A 20,592-nucleotide genomic window follows, 5' to 3' on the forward strand; every position below is an offset into this window, starting at 1 on the left:
TGGTTCTAAAGCCTCACTAAAAACCCTTCTGGGACTTTGATGTTGAGAAGATTCCACTCAAAGCGCCCAAACCCTGTGAAGCTCCCCAGCCTTATCTCGGAGGCAGGCCAGCAAGTGGCTGCCTCGGGCGAGAAAATATCAGTGGCAGCAAAAACGTGTAGTGATTATTTACGGTCTGAGCATCTGCAGTCAGGAGAGGCTGTTGGAAATTCCCAGATCCTGGTGATGCCGTGAAAAATCCTGTTCTTCATTTTGAAGACAGTTTGGAGGGCTGCACGCTGTGATTCAGTGTTTGGGTATCGGGGTGATGCAGCTGAAAAACCTTGGTGGAGCATGTGGTGATGTCAAGCACAAAGTCCAGTTGTAAGCACCTGTGCCCCCAAATGTTTACAAAGGGTATTTCTTGCTCAGTGATGGGATGCTAAAAGCAACTGTAAAAGCTTATTTTGGTTTTAATTAGTATTGCAGTGAGTTTTTAACCATGACATCTTCCTTGCTGCTGTGCAGGTGGAGGACACGTGGTTCTTTGCCACAGAGTGTGGGGTGGCCGGGACCTTTGGCATGGCTGTGCCAGTGAGTGTCCCTTTGTGCATGTGAGGAGCTCTGCTGTGTTAATGGATGCTGTTAACAGATCAATCTGTGCTATCAAAGTTTTGCTTTTACTGTCTGCGGAAAATCAGCCTTGAGCCACGTTTTTTTTTGTAACTTAGAATCATGGAACGGTTTGGGTTGAAAGGGACCTTCCAAAGTCATCTAGTCCAATGCCCCTGCCATAGGCAGGGACATCTTCCACTAGACAAGGTTGCTTCAAGCCCTGTCTATCCTGATCTTGGGCACTTCCAGGGATGGGGCAGCCACAGCTTCTCTCGCCAACCTGTGCCAGTGTCTTACCAACCTCATTGTAAAATTCTTCATCCTTATCTCTAGTCTACATCTTCCCTCTCTTAGGGAAGAGGCCCTGCTAAAAAGTCCATCCCCATCACTCTGAGTGTGTATTTGTGATGCTGTAGTGTGAGGTACCTGGCCCTGCCCCAAGCCCCTGGGCTGCGTCTATGCTCAGGGCTGGCATCTTGCTCCTTACCTGTGTCAGATCGGTATCAAATGTCTCTTCTTAGTGAAAGGGGAATTAAATGGTCTCTCTCTATTTTGTCTGTACTACGTTTGGCGTACAGGAATCGATCTGCCCGCACTGGGAATTGCTTTAAGGAGCTTTATCCCCTTCATGAACCCTTTTTTGCGGAACCTTCAAACCAGTGTATTTTCCGTTCCAGCTCCAAAACCCCAGCGTTTCACCAGCACCCTCCTGTCGCCCTGCCCTGCCCCGTGCGCCCTTTCCCTTGGTCACCGGGGGCGGTCGGGGGTCCCTGCCCGGTTCCTGCCCGGGCCGTGGTCCGGCTCCCCGCCCCGCGGGGCCGCTCGCCGCCAGCAGGGGGCGGTACAGCCCCAGGGAGCCGCCCTGAGCCCCGGGGGCCGCGGGTTCGAGCCCCGCGGGTTCCAGCCCCGCGCTGGGCGTCCGCCGAGTCGCTCTCCCTGCTCCCGGCGTGTTCCCCGCGGCCTCTCCTTGGTGCTCCTCTGCGCTACGCGCTACGTGGGTGTATTTCACCAGCCCGTGAGCAGAACCTCTCCCCAGGTTAGCTCTGGGCCCGTGCACCCCCTGCCCTGCGCGCTGGGGCTGCTCCTCACTCCCGGCCCCGCTTTCCCTCTCCGGGAGCTGAGCTCCTCGCCCATTTTTGCACTGGAATGGCTCTTCGGTGTGGAAGCATGGGGACCCAGGGAGGAAGCGTGGGATATGTGGCGACTCCTCGGTGCATGGGACACGGGATGGGTGCTCACAAATAGCAGCACCAGCTGTAGGTGTGAACTGGGATGCTGAGCCCCGCGGGAGGTGTGACACTGTTCTTTGCCCTCCAGCCTGCTCGGGATTTTAATGTCTCTTTGTCCTTTATTGCCTCTTTGTCTCCTCCTTTCGGAACCACATCGATTGTTTTGATGCTTCTGCCCCGAGACAGGATCGACACACCATCACCAAACTGATGGAAGGGAAATGGCACCTGGGTGAGTTAGACTTCATCTGTGTTCGTCAGGCTAATTAACTCATCAGCAAGGTTTGTTTAACATGAACTCACTCTCTGGTTTCAGCTGCAATTTCTTTTGAGCAGTCCGTGTCTTCCTGGATATAAGCATTTATTTCCATAACGCTGACTCCAAACCCTGCCTGCCTGCAGGGCTGTAATTTATCCCCTGAGGAGCATCTGGACAAAGCAGGGCACTAATTCTGCCACCTGTGCTGATGATGTGTCCGAAGAGACCGTGTCAAGTCTCTATTAAAAGCTGTGAATAAGACAGAAAGCCTGAAATCTTTACTTCCAGAAGATGTATGAATGTAATATAAAGCTGCTGCTAATTCTTCCCAGGAATTAATGGAGACGATCAAGGACAATTTCACTCAATACTGCTTTCCTTTTTGTAAAGTAAAGCTTCCCCAAACCTCAGGCAAGGCAGAAACATGACTTTGAGTCTGTGTCACTATCCTTCAGTCAAATAGAATTAGCTGTCTTTATTTAAAAAGTCTTTGCTGGCACCACAGTGCCAACACTTTCTGAGACAACAAAATGGACAGAAATCCATTTTCTAGCCTGGGAGGAAGGCAAAAAATAAATTGGAAGAATGAAGAGTGAGGAGGAATTGAGGCGTTCACAGCACTCGCAGTGCGAGTGATTGGAAGTGATGGGAAGAAAGCAGGAGAGGGATTCATTTGCTTAAAACATGGAACTGGAATTGACTTTGAGGTGCACGTTGCATCACTGAGGAACCCAGGCTACCGTGGCTCTGCTGGGGGCATGCTGGGCAGCAGCAGGAAGGGAGGGATGGAGAGATGCTGGTGTAGGTCAGCTACTGCCGAACCCAGGGATGACTCTGACCGTGCACCCCTAACATGGGGCAGACATCTGGTGTGTGCCCCATGGTCCATCACTGGAGGCTCCTGGCAGTCCTTCAGGAAGGTCACAACCTCTTCTGCTCACCAAGTGTGCCTTGTGTGGGGCCAGCTGAGAAAGGATGCCCCGGGGAAACCTGGAATGGGCCAAACCTGAAAGTCCAGCTACAAAATACCCACCCAGAAAGGTGCTCAGGGCAGCACTTTGGCTGCACCTTGGTCTTTGCAGTGACAGACACTGACAAAATATTGCCAAACTTGGTGAAGCCAGTGCCTGCCCAAAGCAGTTGAGAAGGGATTTCCAAGGCTGCCCAGGCTTCCCTGGGTGTCCCTGAGAGCCCTCCAGCCTGTGCCGCTGTCAGTGTTTTGTTGGAGCTCTGGGCAAGGGCTGAAGACACGTCTGCAGAACTGCCTCCATTTTTGCACTGCAGAGTGTCCAGTGAGTGACACTTTTCCGTGCATTTCTTTTCTATCTCACTGCACTGCATCTGACTAATGAAGTTTGTCCCTTTTTGGGGGCTGATAGCATTGTGCTCCTCCTGCTTCCGTCTGCGTCTCAGAAGAAGAAAATTTCCTGTCTATAAAATTCCTGGAGACATCGATCTGTGCTTATCTCATGGCAGTGATTTTACTCAGCTTTGCTGTTTATGCTTGACATTGCAGATGCTTCCAGAAATCAATGCTGCTGCTCTCCCTCCTCCTGACAGGCAGCTCCTTGGAGCTGCTGCCCGTGCCTCTGTGTCCTTCTCCCTGTCTTCCCTGCTCAGGTTCTCTTTGTGGCCCTTCCCCAAGATCATGTTCCTGCTTCTCAAGTTCCCCATGTAGGAAACTGCACGGCTGAGTGATCAGACACAGGTACATCTGGAAAGGAGGACTCTGACGTCTGCCCACGCACACCCTGCCATGGGTCTGGGGTTTGTGCACGAAGCAGCAGCCCTGGGTCAGCATGAGCTTGGCAAGGTTGGCTGTGCTGCAGGAGTGACGGGTATTAATTAAGCTGCTCTGCCCTCCTGGGCTGCTGACAATGGGAGCTGCTAAACCAGCTGTAAATCTGGCCCTGGGGATTGTGGGTTTCCATCAATCCTGGGCTCAAGTCGAGTCCCAAAAGTTGAGGAGGGTTTGAATCCTTCAGTTCTTACTAAAACCTTCCATCTCCTTTCTAGGAGACTCTAGTTAATGTTTTGGCAAATCCTGTTGCTAGAAATTGGTTTTGGAGCCTGAGTCTGGGAGGATTCATCCATCCCAAACCAACCAGAACACAGGTGACTCTACAGAGACAGTGCTGCACTAATGCCGTGTTTCTGGTGCTGAACTCAGTGTGTTACACTGCATTGGGGAGCTCAGAGACAGCTCCTTCCTTCCACTTCCCTGAGCAATTTCATTAACAGGAGTGGGAAGAATTCTCCCCTCAGCAAGCCGGCTCGCATTGAGGCAGAGGGAACAGAGCAGTGAGTGGCACTTTTCTGTTTGCCTGTTTTCCAGGCTGTGGACTGAGCTGCCCCTGGCTGAGGTGCCCAACCTCCTCCCAGTGCAGATCTAGTGTGTTGCCGTATTCCCCAGTAAAATGCTGGGTGGGGTAACCAATTCATCACCTGAACTTCAGCATTTTGGGGACCAGGCTGGGAGTTCACAGCCCAGCTGCAGTCAGTGCTTAAAACTTATTTTGTTCCTCCCCGCCCGTTTCCCAGTTTCTATTCCAGCACAGCAGTTTGCTGGGTCATTTTCCTCCCCGAGGGCTTTCTCCTTCCCCCTGAGCTGCTGCCTTCTTGTTGGCATCAGGGAGTTACTTTCCATCGATGTTTGAGCTGAGCAGTTCATTAATGTTCACGATATCTGTTTGGACACAGTCACAGGCTCCTAGGAGGTGTCCCTGAGAGGGAAAAGGCTGAACATGTGTACAGAGCAGCTCCATCACAGCCTGCAAGTCCTGCCACCAGACTTAGGCTTTTCACCTCCAGAGAGAGGATTCAGTTTATGTTTAGTCTTAATAAGGAGTTACTATTTGCCCATTAAAGAATTTTAAGTATGAGGTCACTCTTTTCATTTTTTAAGTTTTATTTTTTATTTGCCAGGGAAGAGAAGTTGTGCTCCTGTAGCCCGCAAACCTCTCAAATGCCTCAAAACCACCATCTGTCATTAAAATGTAGTGCAAAAATTCTGATTTTATTTCATCTTCAGTGTTGCTCAGCATTTTAATTTGACCTATATGGTGTAATTCTCCTAAGTTTTCCCTAGACTTCCATGGCTCTGAATATTAGAGAAAAAAAATCAGTTAACGTAATCATATTTCATAAATTATTATATTTAATTACTTTAATATTACTCCTCTAAAGATCTTGTTGCTGTTTAACCTGCCTTCTTGCAGAACCCCAAGCTTGGGGCAGTGCAGGATGCCAAAGGCTGCTCTGGAGCATTTCTTCTCTGCGGGTGTTGGTCTTTCCTTGAACCCTTCTGCTTTCCAGCAGTTGTGCTGAGACAATCTCGTCTACAATTTCTTGCAATGCTTTATTTTAATATATCTTCCCCTGTCACTGCAGGACTGCATCCAGCCTCCTGGTAAGTGATATCTAAATCACTGCTGCAAGGAGAGGATGAAATATGGGCACATGAGAGGGGAGGCAAAGGATATGACTGAGGAGGAAAAGTCACAGAGCAAGAAGAAATATGGACAGGGTGTGTAAAATGGGCCATGTTCCTCAGAGCTGCTGTCACTGCCATGGTTCAGGTGTGGTTCAGGACGTGTGTATATGGACACAGATCTCTGCCTCTTGCTGTGGAATAACGAGAGGATCCCTTGGGAGAGTGTGGTTGTGCTGTGCATGTGCACGTACACAGTGACTCGGGTGCTTATTGCACACACAGTGGCACTCTGAAACCAGCTGGAAATCCACATTTGTTTGTGCTCAGCAACTGGCTTTTGCCAGCAGTGATATTCCTGCAGCCTGTACACAGCTGGAGCAGGCTCGTGAACACTTCACTGTGGGTGTGTTCATGGTGACCGCTCAGCCTGGTGCATTTGGATCTTTGAAAGCAGCAAAAAGGAGCAGCATGGATAGGTTGCCAGTTAGGATCATCTAGTCCAGCCCCTGATTTTGTGACTAGACTGTCACCAGCACATCAACTGCAGTCTAGGTTGAGTGTTAAATAAAACAAGTTTCTGTGACAAGCAGAGGTTTGCTCCATTGAGCCTGAGCCCAGGGCAGCACACGGTGAGGGACTCGGTGCAAGCACTTCACTGCTGCTGCAAGAGCACTCCTTGTGCTGTACTGAAGAGCATCCTGAGTATATTTTTGTTGCTTTCTGTATTCCCAGGGGACAGCTAACCCTAAACTCACTGTGGTGGTAGCAGCTTTCTCCTAAATTCAGGCTGGGTGTATCTGCTTGTGTTTGTTCCTCTGCCAACCTTGTCCCTGAGCCTCCCTCCCTCCTCTCCTTCTCCTCTCCCATGTTTGCGGAGAATGGTTGTATCTCTGCTGCTCCATGTTCCATGAGGCTGAGCACACCGGCCCCTCTCTGGCTCCCCAGCCCTCTCAGCAGCCCTTTGCTGCCCAGTTTCTGGCCAAGTCCATCCCAGTTGAACATGGGTGACCAGACCTGAACAAAGTGCTCAGATAAGATCTTCCTGGGGCTCTGCACAATGGAAACTTCTGTGAAGCCCAGCCAAGGCATCTGCTGAGGGGTGAGAGTCTCATTCCTGCAGGATGAGACTTTCCTTTGAAATCCATGTTGCTGGTACCAATGTTCAGCTACCATAAGAGTTGCTTATTTGAAATTATGTTTATCTTTGGCTTTATGCATTTCAATACAAATTTGTTTTTTACAGTGGATTGGTGACACTTTACAGATCCAACTGAAATCAATGAAGAAACCGACATTTATCAGATCTCTGCAACTTTTCCACATTGCTTTTTGTCAAGGAAATCTTTTCCCAGGACTGCACTTGAAACAGGAATGAGCCTTTTAAGTCTCACACCTCCTCAGGGATTGGCAAAAGTAGTTAGTTTCCTGCTCTAAGTCTCCTTGAACCCATATTCCTGTGCTCTGTGTGCTGCCTCCCTGTACAGGCAGCCCCGTCAGCCTTCCACCAGGTTTAGATGCTTCAGTAACTCTCATGATTTCCTAAAAATGTTGTTTTCCTCAAAGCATAGAGATCCCCACTGGATCCACCATTGCAGGGCATCCTTTTTATGACAGACTGGGGGTGAGGGGAAAGCACCATCTGAGTGATGCAGGCCACAGAGGGGAACGGCAGCGGGTCAAGTCAGTGGTGACGTTGCCTTGTATAAATCAAGAGAGGTGGCAGCTGGGTGTTGCTCACAAGCAGCAGAGGGATGGCTGCTTGTGGGCCAGGGAGGCTGAGTGGAAAAGGTGTGTCTGTTTGGCTGCAGCTTTTATATAAGGGCCACTGCTTTCATCTCAGCTGTGGGGAAAAAAAGGGACATCGCAGAGTCTCAAGGAGTCCAGAGGAGCCCGTCCCAGCTGGCTGCAGCTGAGTCAGGTAACACCCTCTGTGCACTGGTTGTGTGGTGGCAGGGTGACAGATGTGGTGGCAGGGTGACAGGTGCAGTGGCAGGGTCCTCATTCTGGAAGTGCTTGACTGCTTTAGTTGGAGACTGTGCTGGACACCAAGCTCCTGATCACCTCCCCATGTCTGCCATTTCATAATTAAATTTATGTTAGAATTTATTAAGTTATAACTTCTAGCTAGCTCATTTTTATCACTTGTACTTTAGTTTATTGCTTTTGACAGGTAGAAGGAACAAGGATAACCCTCAGACACTTCCCTTGGCAAAGCCCCTCACCAAAACCCCTGTAACTGTGCATTGCAGGGATACAGAAATAACTTAAACGTCAAGTGTGGCTCGTTTTGTGTGAACATTTTGGGCCAGTAACAAGGGATGAGGAAAGGGCTTTTATTGACCCACACATGGAGTCTGTCCATGTGTGTGGACATGAGGAAGGTCCTGTTGCTCTGGCCTTGAGCAGAGTCTCCTTTGATCCGGATAAAGAGTAAAGGAGGGATTCCTTGCTTGACTTCTTTCCCCGTAGAGACACTGGGGTCACTTCTGAGAGTATTTTGCCTCACTGTCCCCTCTGACATCTCCCTTTCCAGCAGGGGAACCTTCTGGAGATGATGGTTTTGAAGCTTTTTGGAATCATCTTTTTCTGCGGCCTCCTCTCGCCCTCGCAGGAAGTCTTGTCCGGCCTGTCCTGTGCCGTCAGCCCGCGGGCAATGCAGAACGGTAACTACAAAAAGGCACAGGTTGTGTTTGCTTTGAAAGCTCTGTGGGACTGTGATGGGGAGTAAAAATGCCTTAGTGTCTTCACCTTTATTTCGTAATTCCTCAGGGCTGCAGACTTTGCTCAAAACCCCTGAGAACATCGCCAGATTCATGGGTCAGGGAAATCTCTGCTCCAGAACTGGGGCATGTTTCAGCACCAAGCAGCCACACAGAATTTCAGGGCTAAATCTGGGTTATTTCCTCTTTTTGTCTCAGTTTCTCATTTCCATATTGGAGCAGCTGATATTTGACAAACCACTGCTGTGAAGTAGCAGACATGATAATATTTGCAATGTTCAGGCTTGTTTCAAGTTGCTTCTACTAAAAAAACTCCAAAAACCAAAAGCAAAAATAAACAGGCAGAAATCAACAAACAAAACCCCTTTGACAAGGGGAAAATGAGTTATGAGTGGAAGCCCAGCCTCTGAGTGGGGTCGCTGGTGTTCTTGGCAGTGCACAAGCCAAACTGTGACATTCAAATTGGGAGTCTGGGATGCTTTCCACTGCTGCCTCTCCTGTTTACTTCACCAAGGGCAGCTTTGGTTTAGTGCACCAAAGCTGTAAAATACCATCCCTGTGCGATTTGACTTTGTGGAGATAGCTGACGTCTCCCTGAGGAGTTTTGGGGAGTGGAGGGGTTTTGCTGTGCCAGGATGGATCTGCCTGAGTGGGGAGAGGTCACTGCTGCCCGTGCTGGTCCTCACGCACTGATGTTTTCCAGTTCTCTCAGATGCCATAATTCATAATGGGCTCATCCACCAGCACCTGCAGGGTCTCGTGGTTCCCAACATCATGGGTGAAGGGGGTCAGCTGAACTCTCCCACCAGCATCACGGAGTAAGTGCTTTGCTGTGAGTGCACCTTCAGCATCAATTCTGAACAAGATGAGCTGAGCTGCCCTGGCATGGTTGGCCTGGGCTGTTATCCTTGTTTTATTGTGGTACTGAAATTCTGACCTGAATAATATTGTCTGTGTGGTAGCAGTGTGGGTGGCAAGGGACACTGCAGGTTATGGGTGCAGGTGCAGAATGACAGCTCTGGTGGTGCTGTTAATGCCTGACGGCACTGAGGGAGGGAAAAGGGACCACAGAGGGAAAAAGCAGATGGCTCTCCAAAGTCAGCTTCCACCCCAATCTGGTTCTAGGCTGCCTTCTTTTAGTCAGCTGTCTCTTATCGTTTTGCCTTCAGCTGGACATGGCTGGAGTGCTGTGGGTGCTGTAGGCTCCTCCCTGGGTGCAGCTGCTCAGCTGCTGGAAGGTGTTTTTAATTTGTGCCAGCCTTTGCTGTTGTTCACAGCCTGCACCTCATCAAGGTCGAGGTGCCCAAGCTGTCGGTGGTGCTGCTGCCAGGGTTCGGGGTCCAGCTGACCATCGGGGCAAAACTGCAGCTCAGAGGCAACTGGTGAGTGGGGGATTCAGGATGGATGTTGAGGGAAACCCCTATCCTGACGTATTTTGCATCTCTTAAGGGTTTTGAGGTGTTTCTCACCTGTAATAAAGTCACAGAGCAAAACAGACACCAAAAGATGGCTTGTGGCATGGGTAGTGGTCTGCAGGAGATGGAGGAGAAGTCTGTTTCTCCTGGCTTTGGTGAGTTTCTCTGGGTAGAGGCTGAGAGATGGAATCATCCTGTTTGCTTTTTTGCAGCTTGGTTGGCCTGCTCTCAGAACTCATTGATATCTTAGTGGAGGTGAACATTACTGCAAACATTAAATGCACGAATTTTGAATCTGGCACGTTCCAGGTTGTCACTGAAGACTGCCTCTGCATTCTTGGAGCTGTGAAGATCAAGGTCCTTTCTGGGTAAGTGCCTGTGGATTTATGTTTCCTGTTAATGTGCAATTCTCTCATCTTTATCCCACAGTATGGACAGTCGGCCAGGACACAGATGTTGCTCAGCTGATACAGAGCCAGGCCTCAGGGATGGAATTTCTTTCCTGTTGCCAGTGCCAATTGCTTCAGTGGAATGAGGGTTAATTTGCCCTGTTTGCCTGTGGAAATTTTAAGATCTGAAGCATGAGGTTTGGTACATTTCCCAACACACTTTCTCTAGACTTAGCTAGAGAATTGATATTCCAAAGGGTAGGAGTAATAGGGCTGGGAGAATTCCAGGAAAACAGGACCATTACTTTCCCTGGTTGTGTACTCTGCCTTTGGCTGCTGTCCCAGGAGAATGCCGGGCACGTGGAGTTTCCCTCTGACTGCTGTGGTTGTGTGTAATTCCATGCAAATGTCCCATCTCTTGCTCAGTCTTATTAAATTCTTGACAGCAAGGATTTGCTGACTTCATGTATTGATGAACACAGCAGTAAAATGATCATGGGAAATATTTTCTTCCATTGCTTTTGAATTACTCACTTTTCAAGTTCATCGAAATTCTCCTAATTAATTTTTGCATTATGCATTACATTTCAATGAGTGCAGCAGCTGCTTTGAAAAACGCTGTGTGAGTGAACAGAGGAACATGACTCACCTGCTCTGGGGGTCATGTTTTAATTTTTAGCAGGTATAAAGTGATGGTTTGCAGGAAGCAAACTCCTGGGGGGGGCAAGGGGAGTGTAGATATACACAATTGGCTTCATGGCAGTTCCTCAGAAACATTTGTAGGCAGAATTTGGGCATAAATAACAGGTGCCCTATGAATTCCTGCTGTCTGTGTCTTGCCAACTCAACAGTCCAGAAATATATTGATTATCGGACAAAACTGCCTCTGTGCTGCTGCAGGCATTGCACGTCCTGAGCGAGTTGTTCAGCAGCAACGTGGAAATGTCACACGGCAGATTTCTCCTCTTGTTATTCCAGATGCAAATTGTTTGTTCCCAGTAACTAACATGAAGATATTTCTTAACGGCTCCCTCTTCCCTTAACTACAGCACTGATTTAAATACTAGAGGGAGACACCAAACACAAGGTTAGACTGTGAGAGGCTCACTCCTTTCATGCAGTGAAAGCTCCCTGAGAGCTGAAGGAAAAATTTCTTCACGAAAAGGGTTGTCAAGCATTGGAGCAAGCTGCCCAGGGGAGTGGTAGAGACACCATCCTGGCTTGCTAAAAAAATGCAGCTATGGCACTTGAGGACATGGTTTAGTGGTGAACATGGTGGTGGTGCAGAGTTGATGGTTGGACTTGACAATTTTAGATGTCTTTTCCAACCTTAATGATTCTGTAATTCTCAGCAATGAGCCCAATTCTCCCCTCGGGGTAAGTGGCTCTTTTGTATCTCCAGCCCGTGCTCTGTCGAGCATCAGATGCAGCATTAGCCCTGAAGGGAAGACTGAGGGTGTAGGAGAATGTAAAATGAAGGCTGGAGGTCTTTTTATCTCCTGTCCTGGAGCTTTGTTTGTGCTGATTTGGAGTTTTTTTTCTTTCCTTTCCAGCTTACTCACCCTGTCAGTGAATGAGCTGGTGCTTCGCCAGCTGACAGCGACTCTGCCTGCTTTGGTACGGCTGAGGATTGTCCTCCTTTCACAGCTGAAACACAGAGATTTGGGAAAAACTGGTTATGAGTTCACAGCAAGCTGCACCATCTCTCTGTGCTGCTCTCCCACATCACTGGCATGTGCCATGGGGCTGGGGGGGTCTGTGGGCAGCCTGGCAGCTCCACGGGACTGCTGCCTGTGGGGTGATGCCTCAGACGTTCCCCAGATCAAAACATTCCCCTGCAGTGTGGTCCCACAGCTCCAGGGATGCTCCACTGCCCCAAGTCTTTCACAGCATCCCAGCTGTGCCTAGTACCATGCAACTTTTTCCCTGGAGGGGAAAGGAGGGGGTCTGGACAGGCTGTGGGTGATGGTGATGAGGGGGATTGGACAGTCGCATTTCTGCTTTGTGTTGCAGCTCTGTCCTGTCGTCGATATTGTGATGAACCTGGTGAACATTCATCTCCTGAGCACTCTCAATGGTGCGTTGCTTGTGGAGAGCGAGGCATTGCTTCCCCATGTTTCCCACAGTGGGAGCAAGTCCCATTTCCCATGTCGAGTCACTCAGTGCATCAACAGAAGTCCAACACTTCTGCAGGACTGTTGTTGAGCCTGGAATTCACACCCCAGCATTCCAAGAGAACTGCTCCCACCTTGGCCCCCCCTTACCTCCTTATTCCGTTTTTATCACCTTTGGATCTTTTTTACTGTCTTTGATGCTCTTTTTGTGCTGTATCCTAAAGGCAGATCCCACCAAGCTGAATTTGGGGATGTTCTAGCCTTTTGGAGTAGCAGCGAGCACCTCTCAGGCCTGAATGCTTGGACCTGTTTGAGGGTGCGGGGGCTGGTGGCCTTTGGGGACAGGGGAGGTTGTGTTGCTGCTGATTTCCTGGTGCTGTAACCATCCTTTCTCTGTGTGCAGCCGTGATCCCAGTTGGCACAGCAGGAACGATCCACTACCAGCTGGCCAGCATCCCCTACACCTCCGGCAAGTTCCTCGGGCTGGATTTAGATGTAAGTTAATGCTGGGCAGCAGGACCCTGGCAGCGTGGCTGCATGTTGCCTTTCAGTGTGCTCACCTCATCCTGTGGGAGCTGCAGAATCCCACGAGGAGCTGGGCTAATGACTTGTCCTGGAAATGCAAGCTCCTAAGTGCTTAGATCTTTATCCAAATCACCACTAAGCGACTGTGTGTGCTTTTCTTCTTCTGCTCTGTATGCCAACTTACCCTGAGTCTGCCCTGTGAGTCCGGTGCTTTCCCAAAGCTCTGAGGAGAGGAGGGAGGGCTGTTCGGCTGGCCCCGGCCCCGCACTCCTGTGAGGATCTGAACATGCCTCGCGGCTTTGAGGACTGATGTCTGTGTTACCTCTCTTTGCAGGGTGTGGTGAAGCAGGTGGGAGGCAGCACCATTCCCCACGACTCATCCCCCTCCGCTTTGCCTCCTCTGATGGACAGGCTCCTGCTCTTGGTGATGCGCCAGAACTTCCTCAATGCAGTCCTGGCCCTCCTGCTCCAGCTGCCGCCACAGACCTTCCCCTGCACGCCAGATGTTGTGAGTGCAGCAGGGCCTGTATTTCGTGCCGGAGCAAGTGACAAGGAACAGGCATCAGCCTGGCCTCGGGTCTGCCCAGGAAGGGCTGTTTGTGCGTGTCCCTGGGTGTGTGCATGTGTGTGCTCGCTGGCAGAGGATCGACCCCAGCACTGCCTCCTTCCTGCTCTTCTCAGAAAGCTGTAACAGTGCCTGCACTGCCCAGATGTGCTCTTGTCTGTAAGGACACTGCCAGGGACACCTGCTGGGACCAGCTGGGTACTGGTTGTGCCGTGGACTCCTGCAGGCGCTGCTCCGTTTCAAGGAGTCTGCAAAATGCAACTGAGAAGAGGCGCTGCACGTCTGCAGTGCTGTTCCCTGGGTGTTTGCATCTCCTGTGCCTCTGATCTCTACTTCCAATGGGAAATGTTAGGGGTCCACACACTGGCAGGTGTTGAAATCCTCTGGGGGACATCACCTTCCATGGCTGGGTACTATCACCTTAACAACTACCTGGAATCACCCAGACAGCTGGGAAACAATGGAGAGGGTGGGAGGCTCAGGGTGCTGTGTAATGGGCGGCCTCTGGAAGGATGGGAGTTGTTGAAATCAGCTCAAGGGCTCAGTGGGACTGCTGGTGCTTCTGTCCCCACAGTTCTCCAGTGCCAGCCGCCTGCAAGAAGCCGTGTGGACCATCGCTCCTGCTGGGGTGAGGAACTTGTTCTGGCACGAGGGTTTGTGTAAACCTCTCCAGAAGACACCTGGATGTGCCATCATGCCCCTGCTAAAGGTCCCCAGTCTTCTGCTCCCCTCCTCTTGCACCAGCATGGCCTGAGCCTGTCCTGCTGCCAGACCAGCTGATGGGAGTGGGTGTAGGGGCTGGGGGTTTGCACAGCCCCTGCCCAGTGCCCGCTCTCCTGTGTGCCATTGGCTGTTCCAACCTTCTCCTGCTCCCTGAACAGGGGAAAGTCATCTCCTACAGCTTGTAGCCATTGACATAGAAAGCTGATAAATATCCCCTGTTTCCTTGTCTGGTATCTCCCATTTCTTGGGCACCCTCTGGCACCCACAGCCTCCTCTATGTCCACCTCTCCTTAGGCCCTTATGCCCTCAGCATGGAGAGCTGATCCGTGCTGCTGGACCTGTTTGCTCTGTAAATTTGGCTTGTCCAAGGTGTGTGTGACCTTGGGGAGGCCCTGTGGAGCTATGGGGCTGTGAGAGTGTGCCTGAGGATTGCCAGTCCCCTGCCTGGCTGGTGTGTGGGGTGCCAGCAGCCACCTCCATGTGTCCCCAATTCCCACAGTGCTCCACCTGCCGTGGGACCAGTCCTCTGAGCATCAAACTGACGTTGAGAGGGAACCCACTCATCCTCTTGGAAGAAAACAAAGCCAGCGTCAAGCTTTCAGTCCTGATTCAGCTGTTCAGTAACCACTTAGATGGATCCATCCTCAACTTCCTGCTGCTGAAGGCCGTAAGTGTGGATGGAGTTTTCTCCAGGGGAACAGCGTGCAGCTAGCTGGTGAGTGGTGGCTGGGATGGGGATGTTTCTGTGTGCTGAGCCTCTCCCTCTCTGCTTGCAGGACCTTGCTCTGAACGTCCGCGTGTCGATTGTTGGGGGCAGGCTGGTGCTGCAGCTGGCCCTGGGCAGGTGAGCTGTCCCCTCATACAGCTGAGGACATTCTCTGTGCTGCAATGTTGGCTCTGGGGCCCCCTGACTTGAAATGTTTTCCATGTCTGTAAACCAGGCATTTCATCTCCTGGGTGTGAGAATTTCATACCTGACTGATGGCATGAGGTGGACGGGGTAGTTCAGGAAGGATTGCAGCAGTTGGAAAGTTTTAAGAGGCTGGGGGAAAAGAGTGTCAGTTTTATAACAAGGAGGAATGAGGTAACCTGAATAATTTTAAGACCGTCAGCTTGACTTTGATCCTGGGCAGTGGTTCGAAATGCCTGATATTGGACATGAATGATAAAGCAGTAAAGGAAAGTGCTGTCATTAATGCCAGTCAAGGTATGATTAAAGATTGGAGAGCATTTCTTATAGCGGGAGGTTTGAGGATTTTGGGCCATTTAGCTTGTCAAAGAGCTGGATTTAGAAGCAAAATTGGCATAGCTTGTATGCAGCGATATAGGGAATAGAAATGCGTCAAAAGGCTTTTAATTCAATAGACAAGGGTATAACAGGATTCAATAGAAGTAGAAAAGAGAAATTGAACGTGGAAATAAAGCATCCATTTCAGATATGGATAGTCGTGTGATTGCAGTGATAGGATGAGGAGCTGTAGCAAATTCACCAGGTCCTTAAATCCAGACTGGGTGCTTTTACATAGAATCACAGAATGGTTTGGGTTGGAAGGGATCTTAAAGATCATCCAGTTCCAGCCCCGCTGCCACAGGGTTCCAGAAGCTCTGCTCTCAGCTGAGGAGAGCTGCCTCCTTCCTGAGAGTGAATAATCTGGGCAGGGAGAGGGAAGGCGCAGCCAGGAGCTCTGTGTGCCCTGCTGCAGTGCTGCATTGTTGACAAGCAAATTAAAATTAGGTTAAGCTAATTCCTGCTCTGTTTTCTCTCTTGCAAGTGTGCCAGTCCCTGGTTTTTGTGTCACAATGCAGGTGTCCCTTTGTGGGTGATGCCTCACAGGGGTCCCTGCCCATGGGCTTGGAGGTGGCCAGGGTCTGGCTGTGAGCTCTGGCTGGTGCCTTCTGTCTGACCTGCAGTTTGCCCTCCTTTCCCTGCAGCACTTCCCTCTCCTTGGAGTCTTCTGATGTTGGCATCAGTAATGTAAGTCTCTAACACCAGTCTGGGCTTTACTGGGCAGGGAGAGCAGCCAAGCATGATGCCCTGTGGCTCTTGGGGAGGGAGGGATGGAGCCAGGCAGTGGTGTGGGATGCTGTGATGGATTACCCCTGCCGATGGTCAGAGCTGTTACCCGCTCTGTGGTGTAGGTTGTAGCAATTCCTCTGTTGCTGGTTTTTTTTTTTTTCCCTTCTGCCATTTCTAATAAAGCAAATGTAAAGCTGAAATCTGTTTGTTTATTCACCTCTGCTTGGGCAAAGCTCACATTGAGCTGCAGAAGGAACATCACAAGGCAGAAGTTTGTCTAAAGGAAGGACTGAATACAAATTGAAGAAGAAAAGTAGATTCACTTTAAAGAGAAGAGGGACTGTTTGTTCTTTTGCTGTGTCAGTGGGCAGCAATTTTCAGTCCCAAGGGTCCTGCTTGCTGCTGTCATAGGCCAGGCAGCATTGCTCACGTGGTTGTTCCTTCCCTGATTCAGATCTCCGTCCTGAAGCCCCACTGCAGCAGTTTGCTTGTGGAAAAATTCCTGCCTGTGATCAATGGTAAGGTGACCAGGATGGCTGTAATTTTGGGAGCACTTCAAGTTCTGGACAAGGAGGGGAGAGGGGGTCTCATGTGTGTGTTTGGAAGATGTACTAGGAGTGTAGGAGCCATTAAAACCCTGAAATCCCCATTTTGATGATGTAGCTAAAAGTCCAACCTTATATTTGCCCCATCCCACCCCAGCACCAGTTCTGGCAACAGTCAGTGATGGAGAACCCAAGGAAAGCCAAGCACACAGTGATGGCCCCAAGAAGCTCTGCTCCCTGTGTCCTCCCTGGAGCAGCTCTGTCACAGGGTGTGAGCTGGCTCAGCACGTAAGGACCTGTCTGTCCCCTTCAGGTGCCCTGAGCATCGGGATCCCGCTGCCAAAGGTGCTGCGCATTCCCTTAGTGAATGTGGATTTTCGGATAAAAACGGTGAGTGCTCGGGTGGGCTGTTCCCTCCTGTAGGGCACCAGGGCTGTTTACAGGACCCTGCCAGTGGTGGCTGTGTGTGCAAGAGCTGTAGATTTTAATCCCTGAAAGACCAAAAGGGCTGCTCTATCTGACCTCCCTCAGGTCAGGGAATGCTGCCTGAGGATGTGATGCCCACATATGGTGTGGACCCAGGTGCATCATGAGCAGTGCTCAGGCCCTGGGGTAGGTCCCAGCTCCTTGTCCAGGCCCTCTTTTCTTTCTGGAGAACTCAGTGGGAGCAGCTCTGATGTGGATCCAGGGATTCAGGCAAGCCCTCTCCAGTGGCACCATTCAAAGTGTCTTGAACTGCCCCAAGTTCCAGCCGTGTTCACCCTGGAGGTGTCCGGAGGAACTGGGATATTCCCCAACACTTCCCAAAGGGTTCTGTGCCTTCCTTATTACAAACTGGACATGAGGACTTTTGCAGGAGAGTTCTCTCTTTGCTGTGTGTTGTGAACCAGCAACCCTCGACAGGAGATAATTGTTTGTGTTTCTCCCTGCTCTCCTTCAGGGCCTGATGGTGTTTCTGGTGTGAGCTGTGGAGCCTGAGGCACGGAAAGGGCTGTGGGGGTAGAGAGAGGAAGAGAGCAGCGAGGATGGAATGCCAGGACCAGCATTATCTGCTTTTTTTCCCCTAAACTTGATTCAAGGTTCTTGATAATATTTAAGACATTTTAAAGTGAATTGGCTTGCGTGAGTACGGTTTGACACTTGTGTAAGCCAAACCTGACCGTCAGCTCTGTGTACAAATATTAATTTAGAGAAGTTGGTGTGATTTTGGGGTCACAGTTACAGCAGTTGCATGTGGTGCTGCAGTGGAATTGGGAAATTTTTTCTGAGGTGAAACTCCTCCTGATAGAATGAAAAAGTGAACTTGTTGCATGTGGCTTTTGAAGTGAATCTCCCCATCCTTGTCCAGAAGGTGTGAGGTGCTGAGTGGGAGCTCAGAATACATTTGCCATGTAACTCTTTTAATAAACGTTCCTACTTTTTTAGTGCTTGGAATGAGCTTCTGGTTTCTGATGCTTCTCAGGGAGAGCTTCTGTCCTGCCTCCACTCTGGGATCTTGTTCCTTTGTGACAATCGATATTTTGGGTTTGGGTTTGAAAACTCTTCCCCATGAACTTCCTGAGAAACAAAATTGAATTTTCAGTGGCTCCTCCTGGCCTGATAACCTGCTGACCAAATGCTAATCCACAAGCAGAAATCAAAATTAAATCGAATTTCCAAAGGTCATGAAGCGTTTCCTAATGGAATCTGGAGGGAAAACTTCCTTCCCAGAGGACTGAGAGGTCTGATAGCTCTGGAGTACACCCATCTGCCTGCCAGAGCCATGTCTGCTTAGGCTGATGTCACAGCCTGTTGGTCTCTGCATGTTACAGTGACAAGAATCCCAGTATTTTGGATTTTAAGAGGCCTGAATTATTCTGGGTTAAAAAAATATGAATCTCAGGTTTTAAATGGCCTCTCCAACATCTGTTTTTCTCAGCACTGGACATTATTATGAGCATGTTTTTTACTCCTTGTGTCCCCAGAGATTGTGGTGGTCTGGCACCGACCAGGTGAGGGATGGGGCAATATTCCACTCTGCATTTCTGCCTGAAGGTAGGAAAAGTTCAGCATCTGCAGGGCCCAAACCTGTGGCTGGTGCATGAGCTCCCAGCATCGCTGTGAGATGCTGCAGAGGAATCACTGAACACAGCAGAGAAGGTGCTGGAGTCATTGGGGTCCCTCTTTGTGTGAACTGGCCAGAGCTCACCTGAGCTGTGCCAAACACAAACCTGGTGTCACACACTGTCACCACATGGACTGACCCGCCTCGTGTCCAGCAGAAGGGCTTTGGGTCAGTTGAAGTCCGTGGTAACATTGAAGATGAGTGTCCTGGTGAGTATAAACAGCTCCTTTGGTTCCCAGCGTGGTGCAGGCTGATGCTGCCTGTGGGACTGTGTTCCTCGAGACTGTTCAGCTGCTGGTGACACGGGCCTTGCCCTGTCCTTGGGCAGAAGTGATGCTCCTGTGTGGTGACAGGGTGCCACACTGAAGCAGCAGGCTGGGTACAGCCCCATCGCTGGGTGAACCCCCGTGAACTGAGGTGCCAACGAGGGTGAACACTGTGGAGCACTGGAACCTGCTCAGGAGCCAGGAGCAGGGAGCTCAGATCCCACTGCTCATGTTCCCTGACACCAGCATGCCCACGCACCCTCTTACCTGCAGGACAGGATGAGTGGCCCCAGCAACCTGTGCTGGCAGCTGCTTTGTGCCACTTCAGGGCGCCTGCACTGCGGGGACTTGGTGTCTCCATCCATCCTTTTTGCCCACAGGCTGGCAGAACAGGCTGTGTTGATACAAGGTTTTGTTCTGGTTCCTTAGCAAACACCGTCTGGATAGTAAGTAAAGTTTAGGCCCTCTTTTCGTTCCCGTTTGGCCATCACTTCTGTGTGTATTCTGCTCTGCTGGGAGGCATTCATTTCTCTGGCACATTATAGAAGGCTCTGTGATCTGGCACTGCCTCAGGCCTCTGCTTGTCTTGAGAAAGAAAACAGTGTGACGAGAGCATGTGATGAGAGTTTGCTGCTGCATGGAGCACTGGCACAACTGCAAGCCCAGGGTCACAGAAGATGGAAAAGCCATCTTGTGCCCCTGGAAAAGGGTTTTCCTCTTGGGGTCTGTCCTCCATCATGCTGCTCATCACATGGGACTGAGGGGGAAGCAGTAGAGGAGCCTTTTCCAAAGGAAAGGGCAGCATCTCAGTGTTACTTGAACCTTCTCCAACATGTACATCTAAATTTCTAGTGGCTTCAGGAGCATATCCAGAGCAGGCAGGAAACTGCAATCCAGAACCCATAAGAGCTGGGACAATCCTGTTCAGGAAAGTTTCTTTAACACTGGTACCCTGACAGGCTGGGAAATCTTGAGCTGGGTGAGCAGCAGGAGGGCTTGCCAGGGACTGGCTGTGCTCCTGGCTGCACGTGCGACTTGGAGCTCTCTGGCTCTTGCTCCAGTGATGACCCTGGCAAAAGCTGCATCCCTCTGCTCTTTCATGGGGGCTGCAGAAGGGGCTTGCTCCCCCTGCTCCAGGATTTGAACAACCTGGCTGGTGCCTGCTGCTCCATGTGCCGGTGGTGAGGGAAGCTGGGTGTCACCAGACAGCTCTTCCTGCAGGACTGCCCAGGAAAGTGCTGGGTTTTGTGCATGTCAAAGGGGCTAATGCAAACACTTTTTTCAGCATTCCTTTTCCCTCGCTGTGCTGGGGGTCTCAGTAAATGGGGTGACTGGAGTGAGAAGCAGAAGACCCTCATTCTCCAGCATGAGCCAGCTCTGCTCTAAGCCTGTGGCTATTCCCAGGTGGGGCTGGCAGCTGAGGGTGCAGCTCCTGAGACTCCAGCCCTGTGCTGGAGAGGCAGAGTCATGCAGTGAAGCTTGGAGCCAGAATATTCCCTGTCAAAGAAATGCATCTTCTTACTACGGTAACTTATTCCTTTTGGGAAACTGGTTTAACATATATTAGTCAAAGAATAATGGTTGCAGCTCTACCAGGAAACTTTTATTAGGAGCTGTTCCTGCTATGGCCAACCTCAGGCATTAACATCATTAGTCAGGTCCCCACTCTGGGCACATAAACCTTCAGGGTTCTT

At 50.4% G+C, this 20,592-nt stretch overlaps 1 protein-coding gene across 1 annotated transcript; it reads left to right on the plus strand.

Annotated features, from left to right (window-relative positions):
- Nucleotides 1-830: 830 nt before the first annotated feature.
- Nucleotides 831-17,962, plus strand: LOC121674283 (BPI fold-containing family B member 4-like). Its single transcript, XM_042048542.1, has 18 exons — nt 831-1,630; nt 2,010-2,055; nt 7,324-7,433; nt 8,049-8,178; nt 8,939-9,053; nt 9,513-9,617; nt 9,863-10,018; nt 11,593-11,656; nt 12,053-12,116; nt 12,557-12,648; nt 13,013-13,186; nt 13,818-13,871; nt 14,466-14,633; nt 14,743-14,810; nt 15,899-15,941; nt 16,438-16,501; nt 16,842-16,918; nt 17,469-17,962. The coding sequence occupies exons 4-18, from the start codon at nt 8,067-8,069 to the stop codon at nt 17,490-17,492; spliced, it is 1,380 nt and encodes a 459-aa protein (XP_041904476.1). The 5' UTR covers nt 831-1,630; nt 2,010-2,055; nt 7,324-7,433; nt 8,049-8,066; the 3' UTR covers nt 17,493-17,962.
- The last annotated feature ends 2,630 nt before the right edge of the window (nt 17,963-20,592 follow it).

Source organism: Corvus kubaryi, unplaced genomic scaffold (genome assembly GCF_017639235.1).
Source record: "Corvus kubaryi isolate FWS band 111438036 unplaced genomic scaffold, C.kubaryi_AGA036_p1.0 134, whole genome shotgun sequence".
In the NCBI taxonomy this organism is placed as follows: domain Eukaryota; kingdom Metazoa; phylum Chordata; class Aves; order Passeriformes; family Corvidae; genus Corvus; species Corvus kubaryi.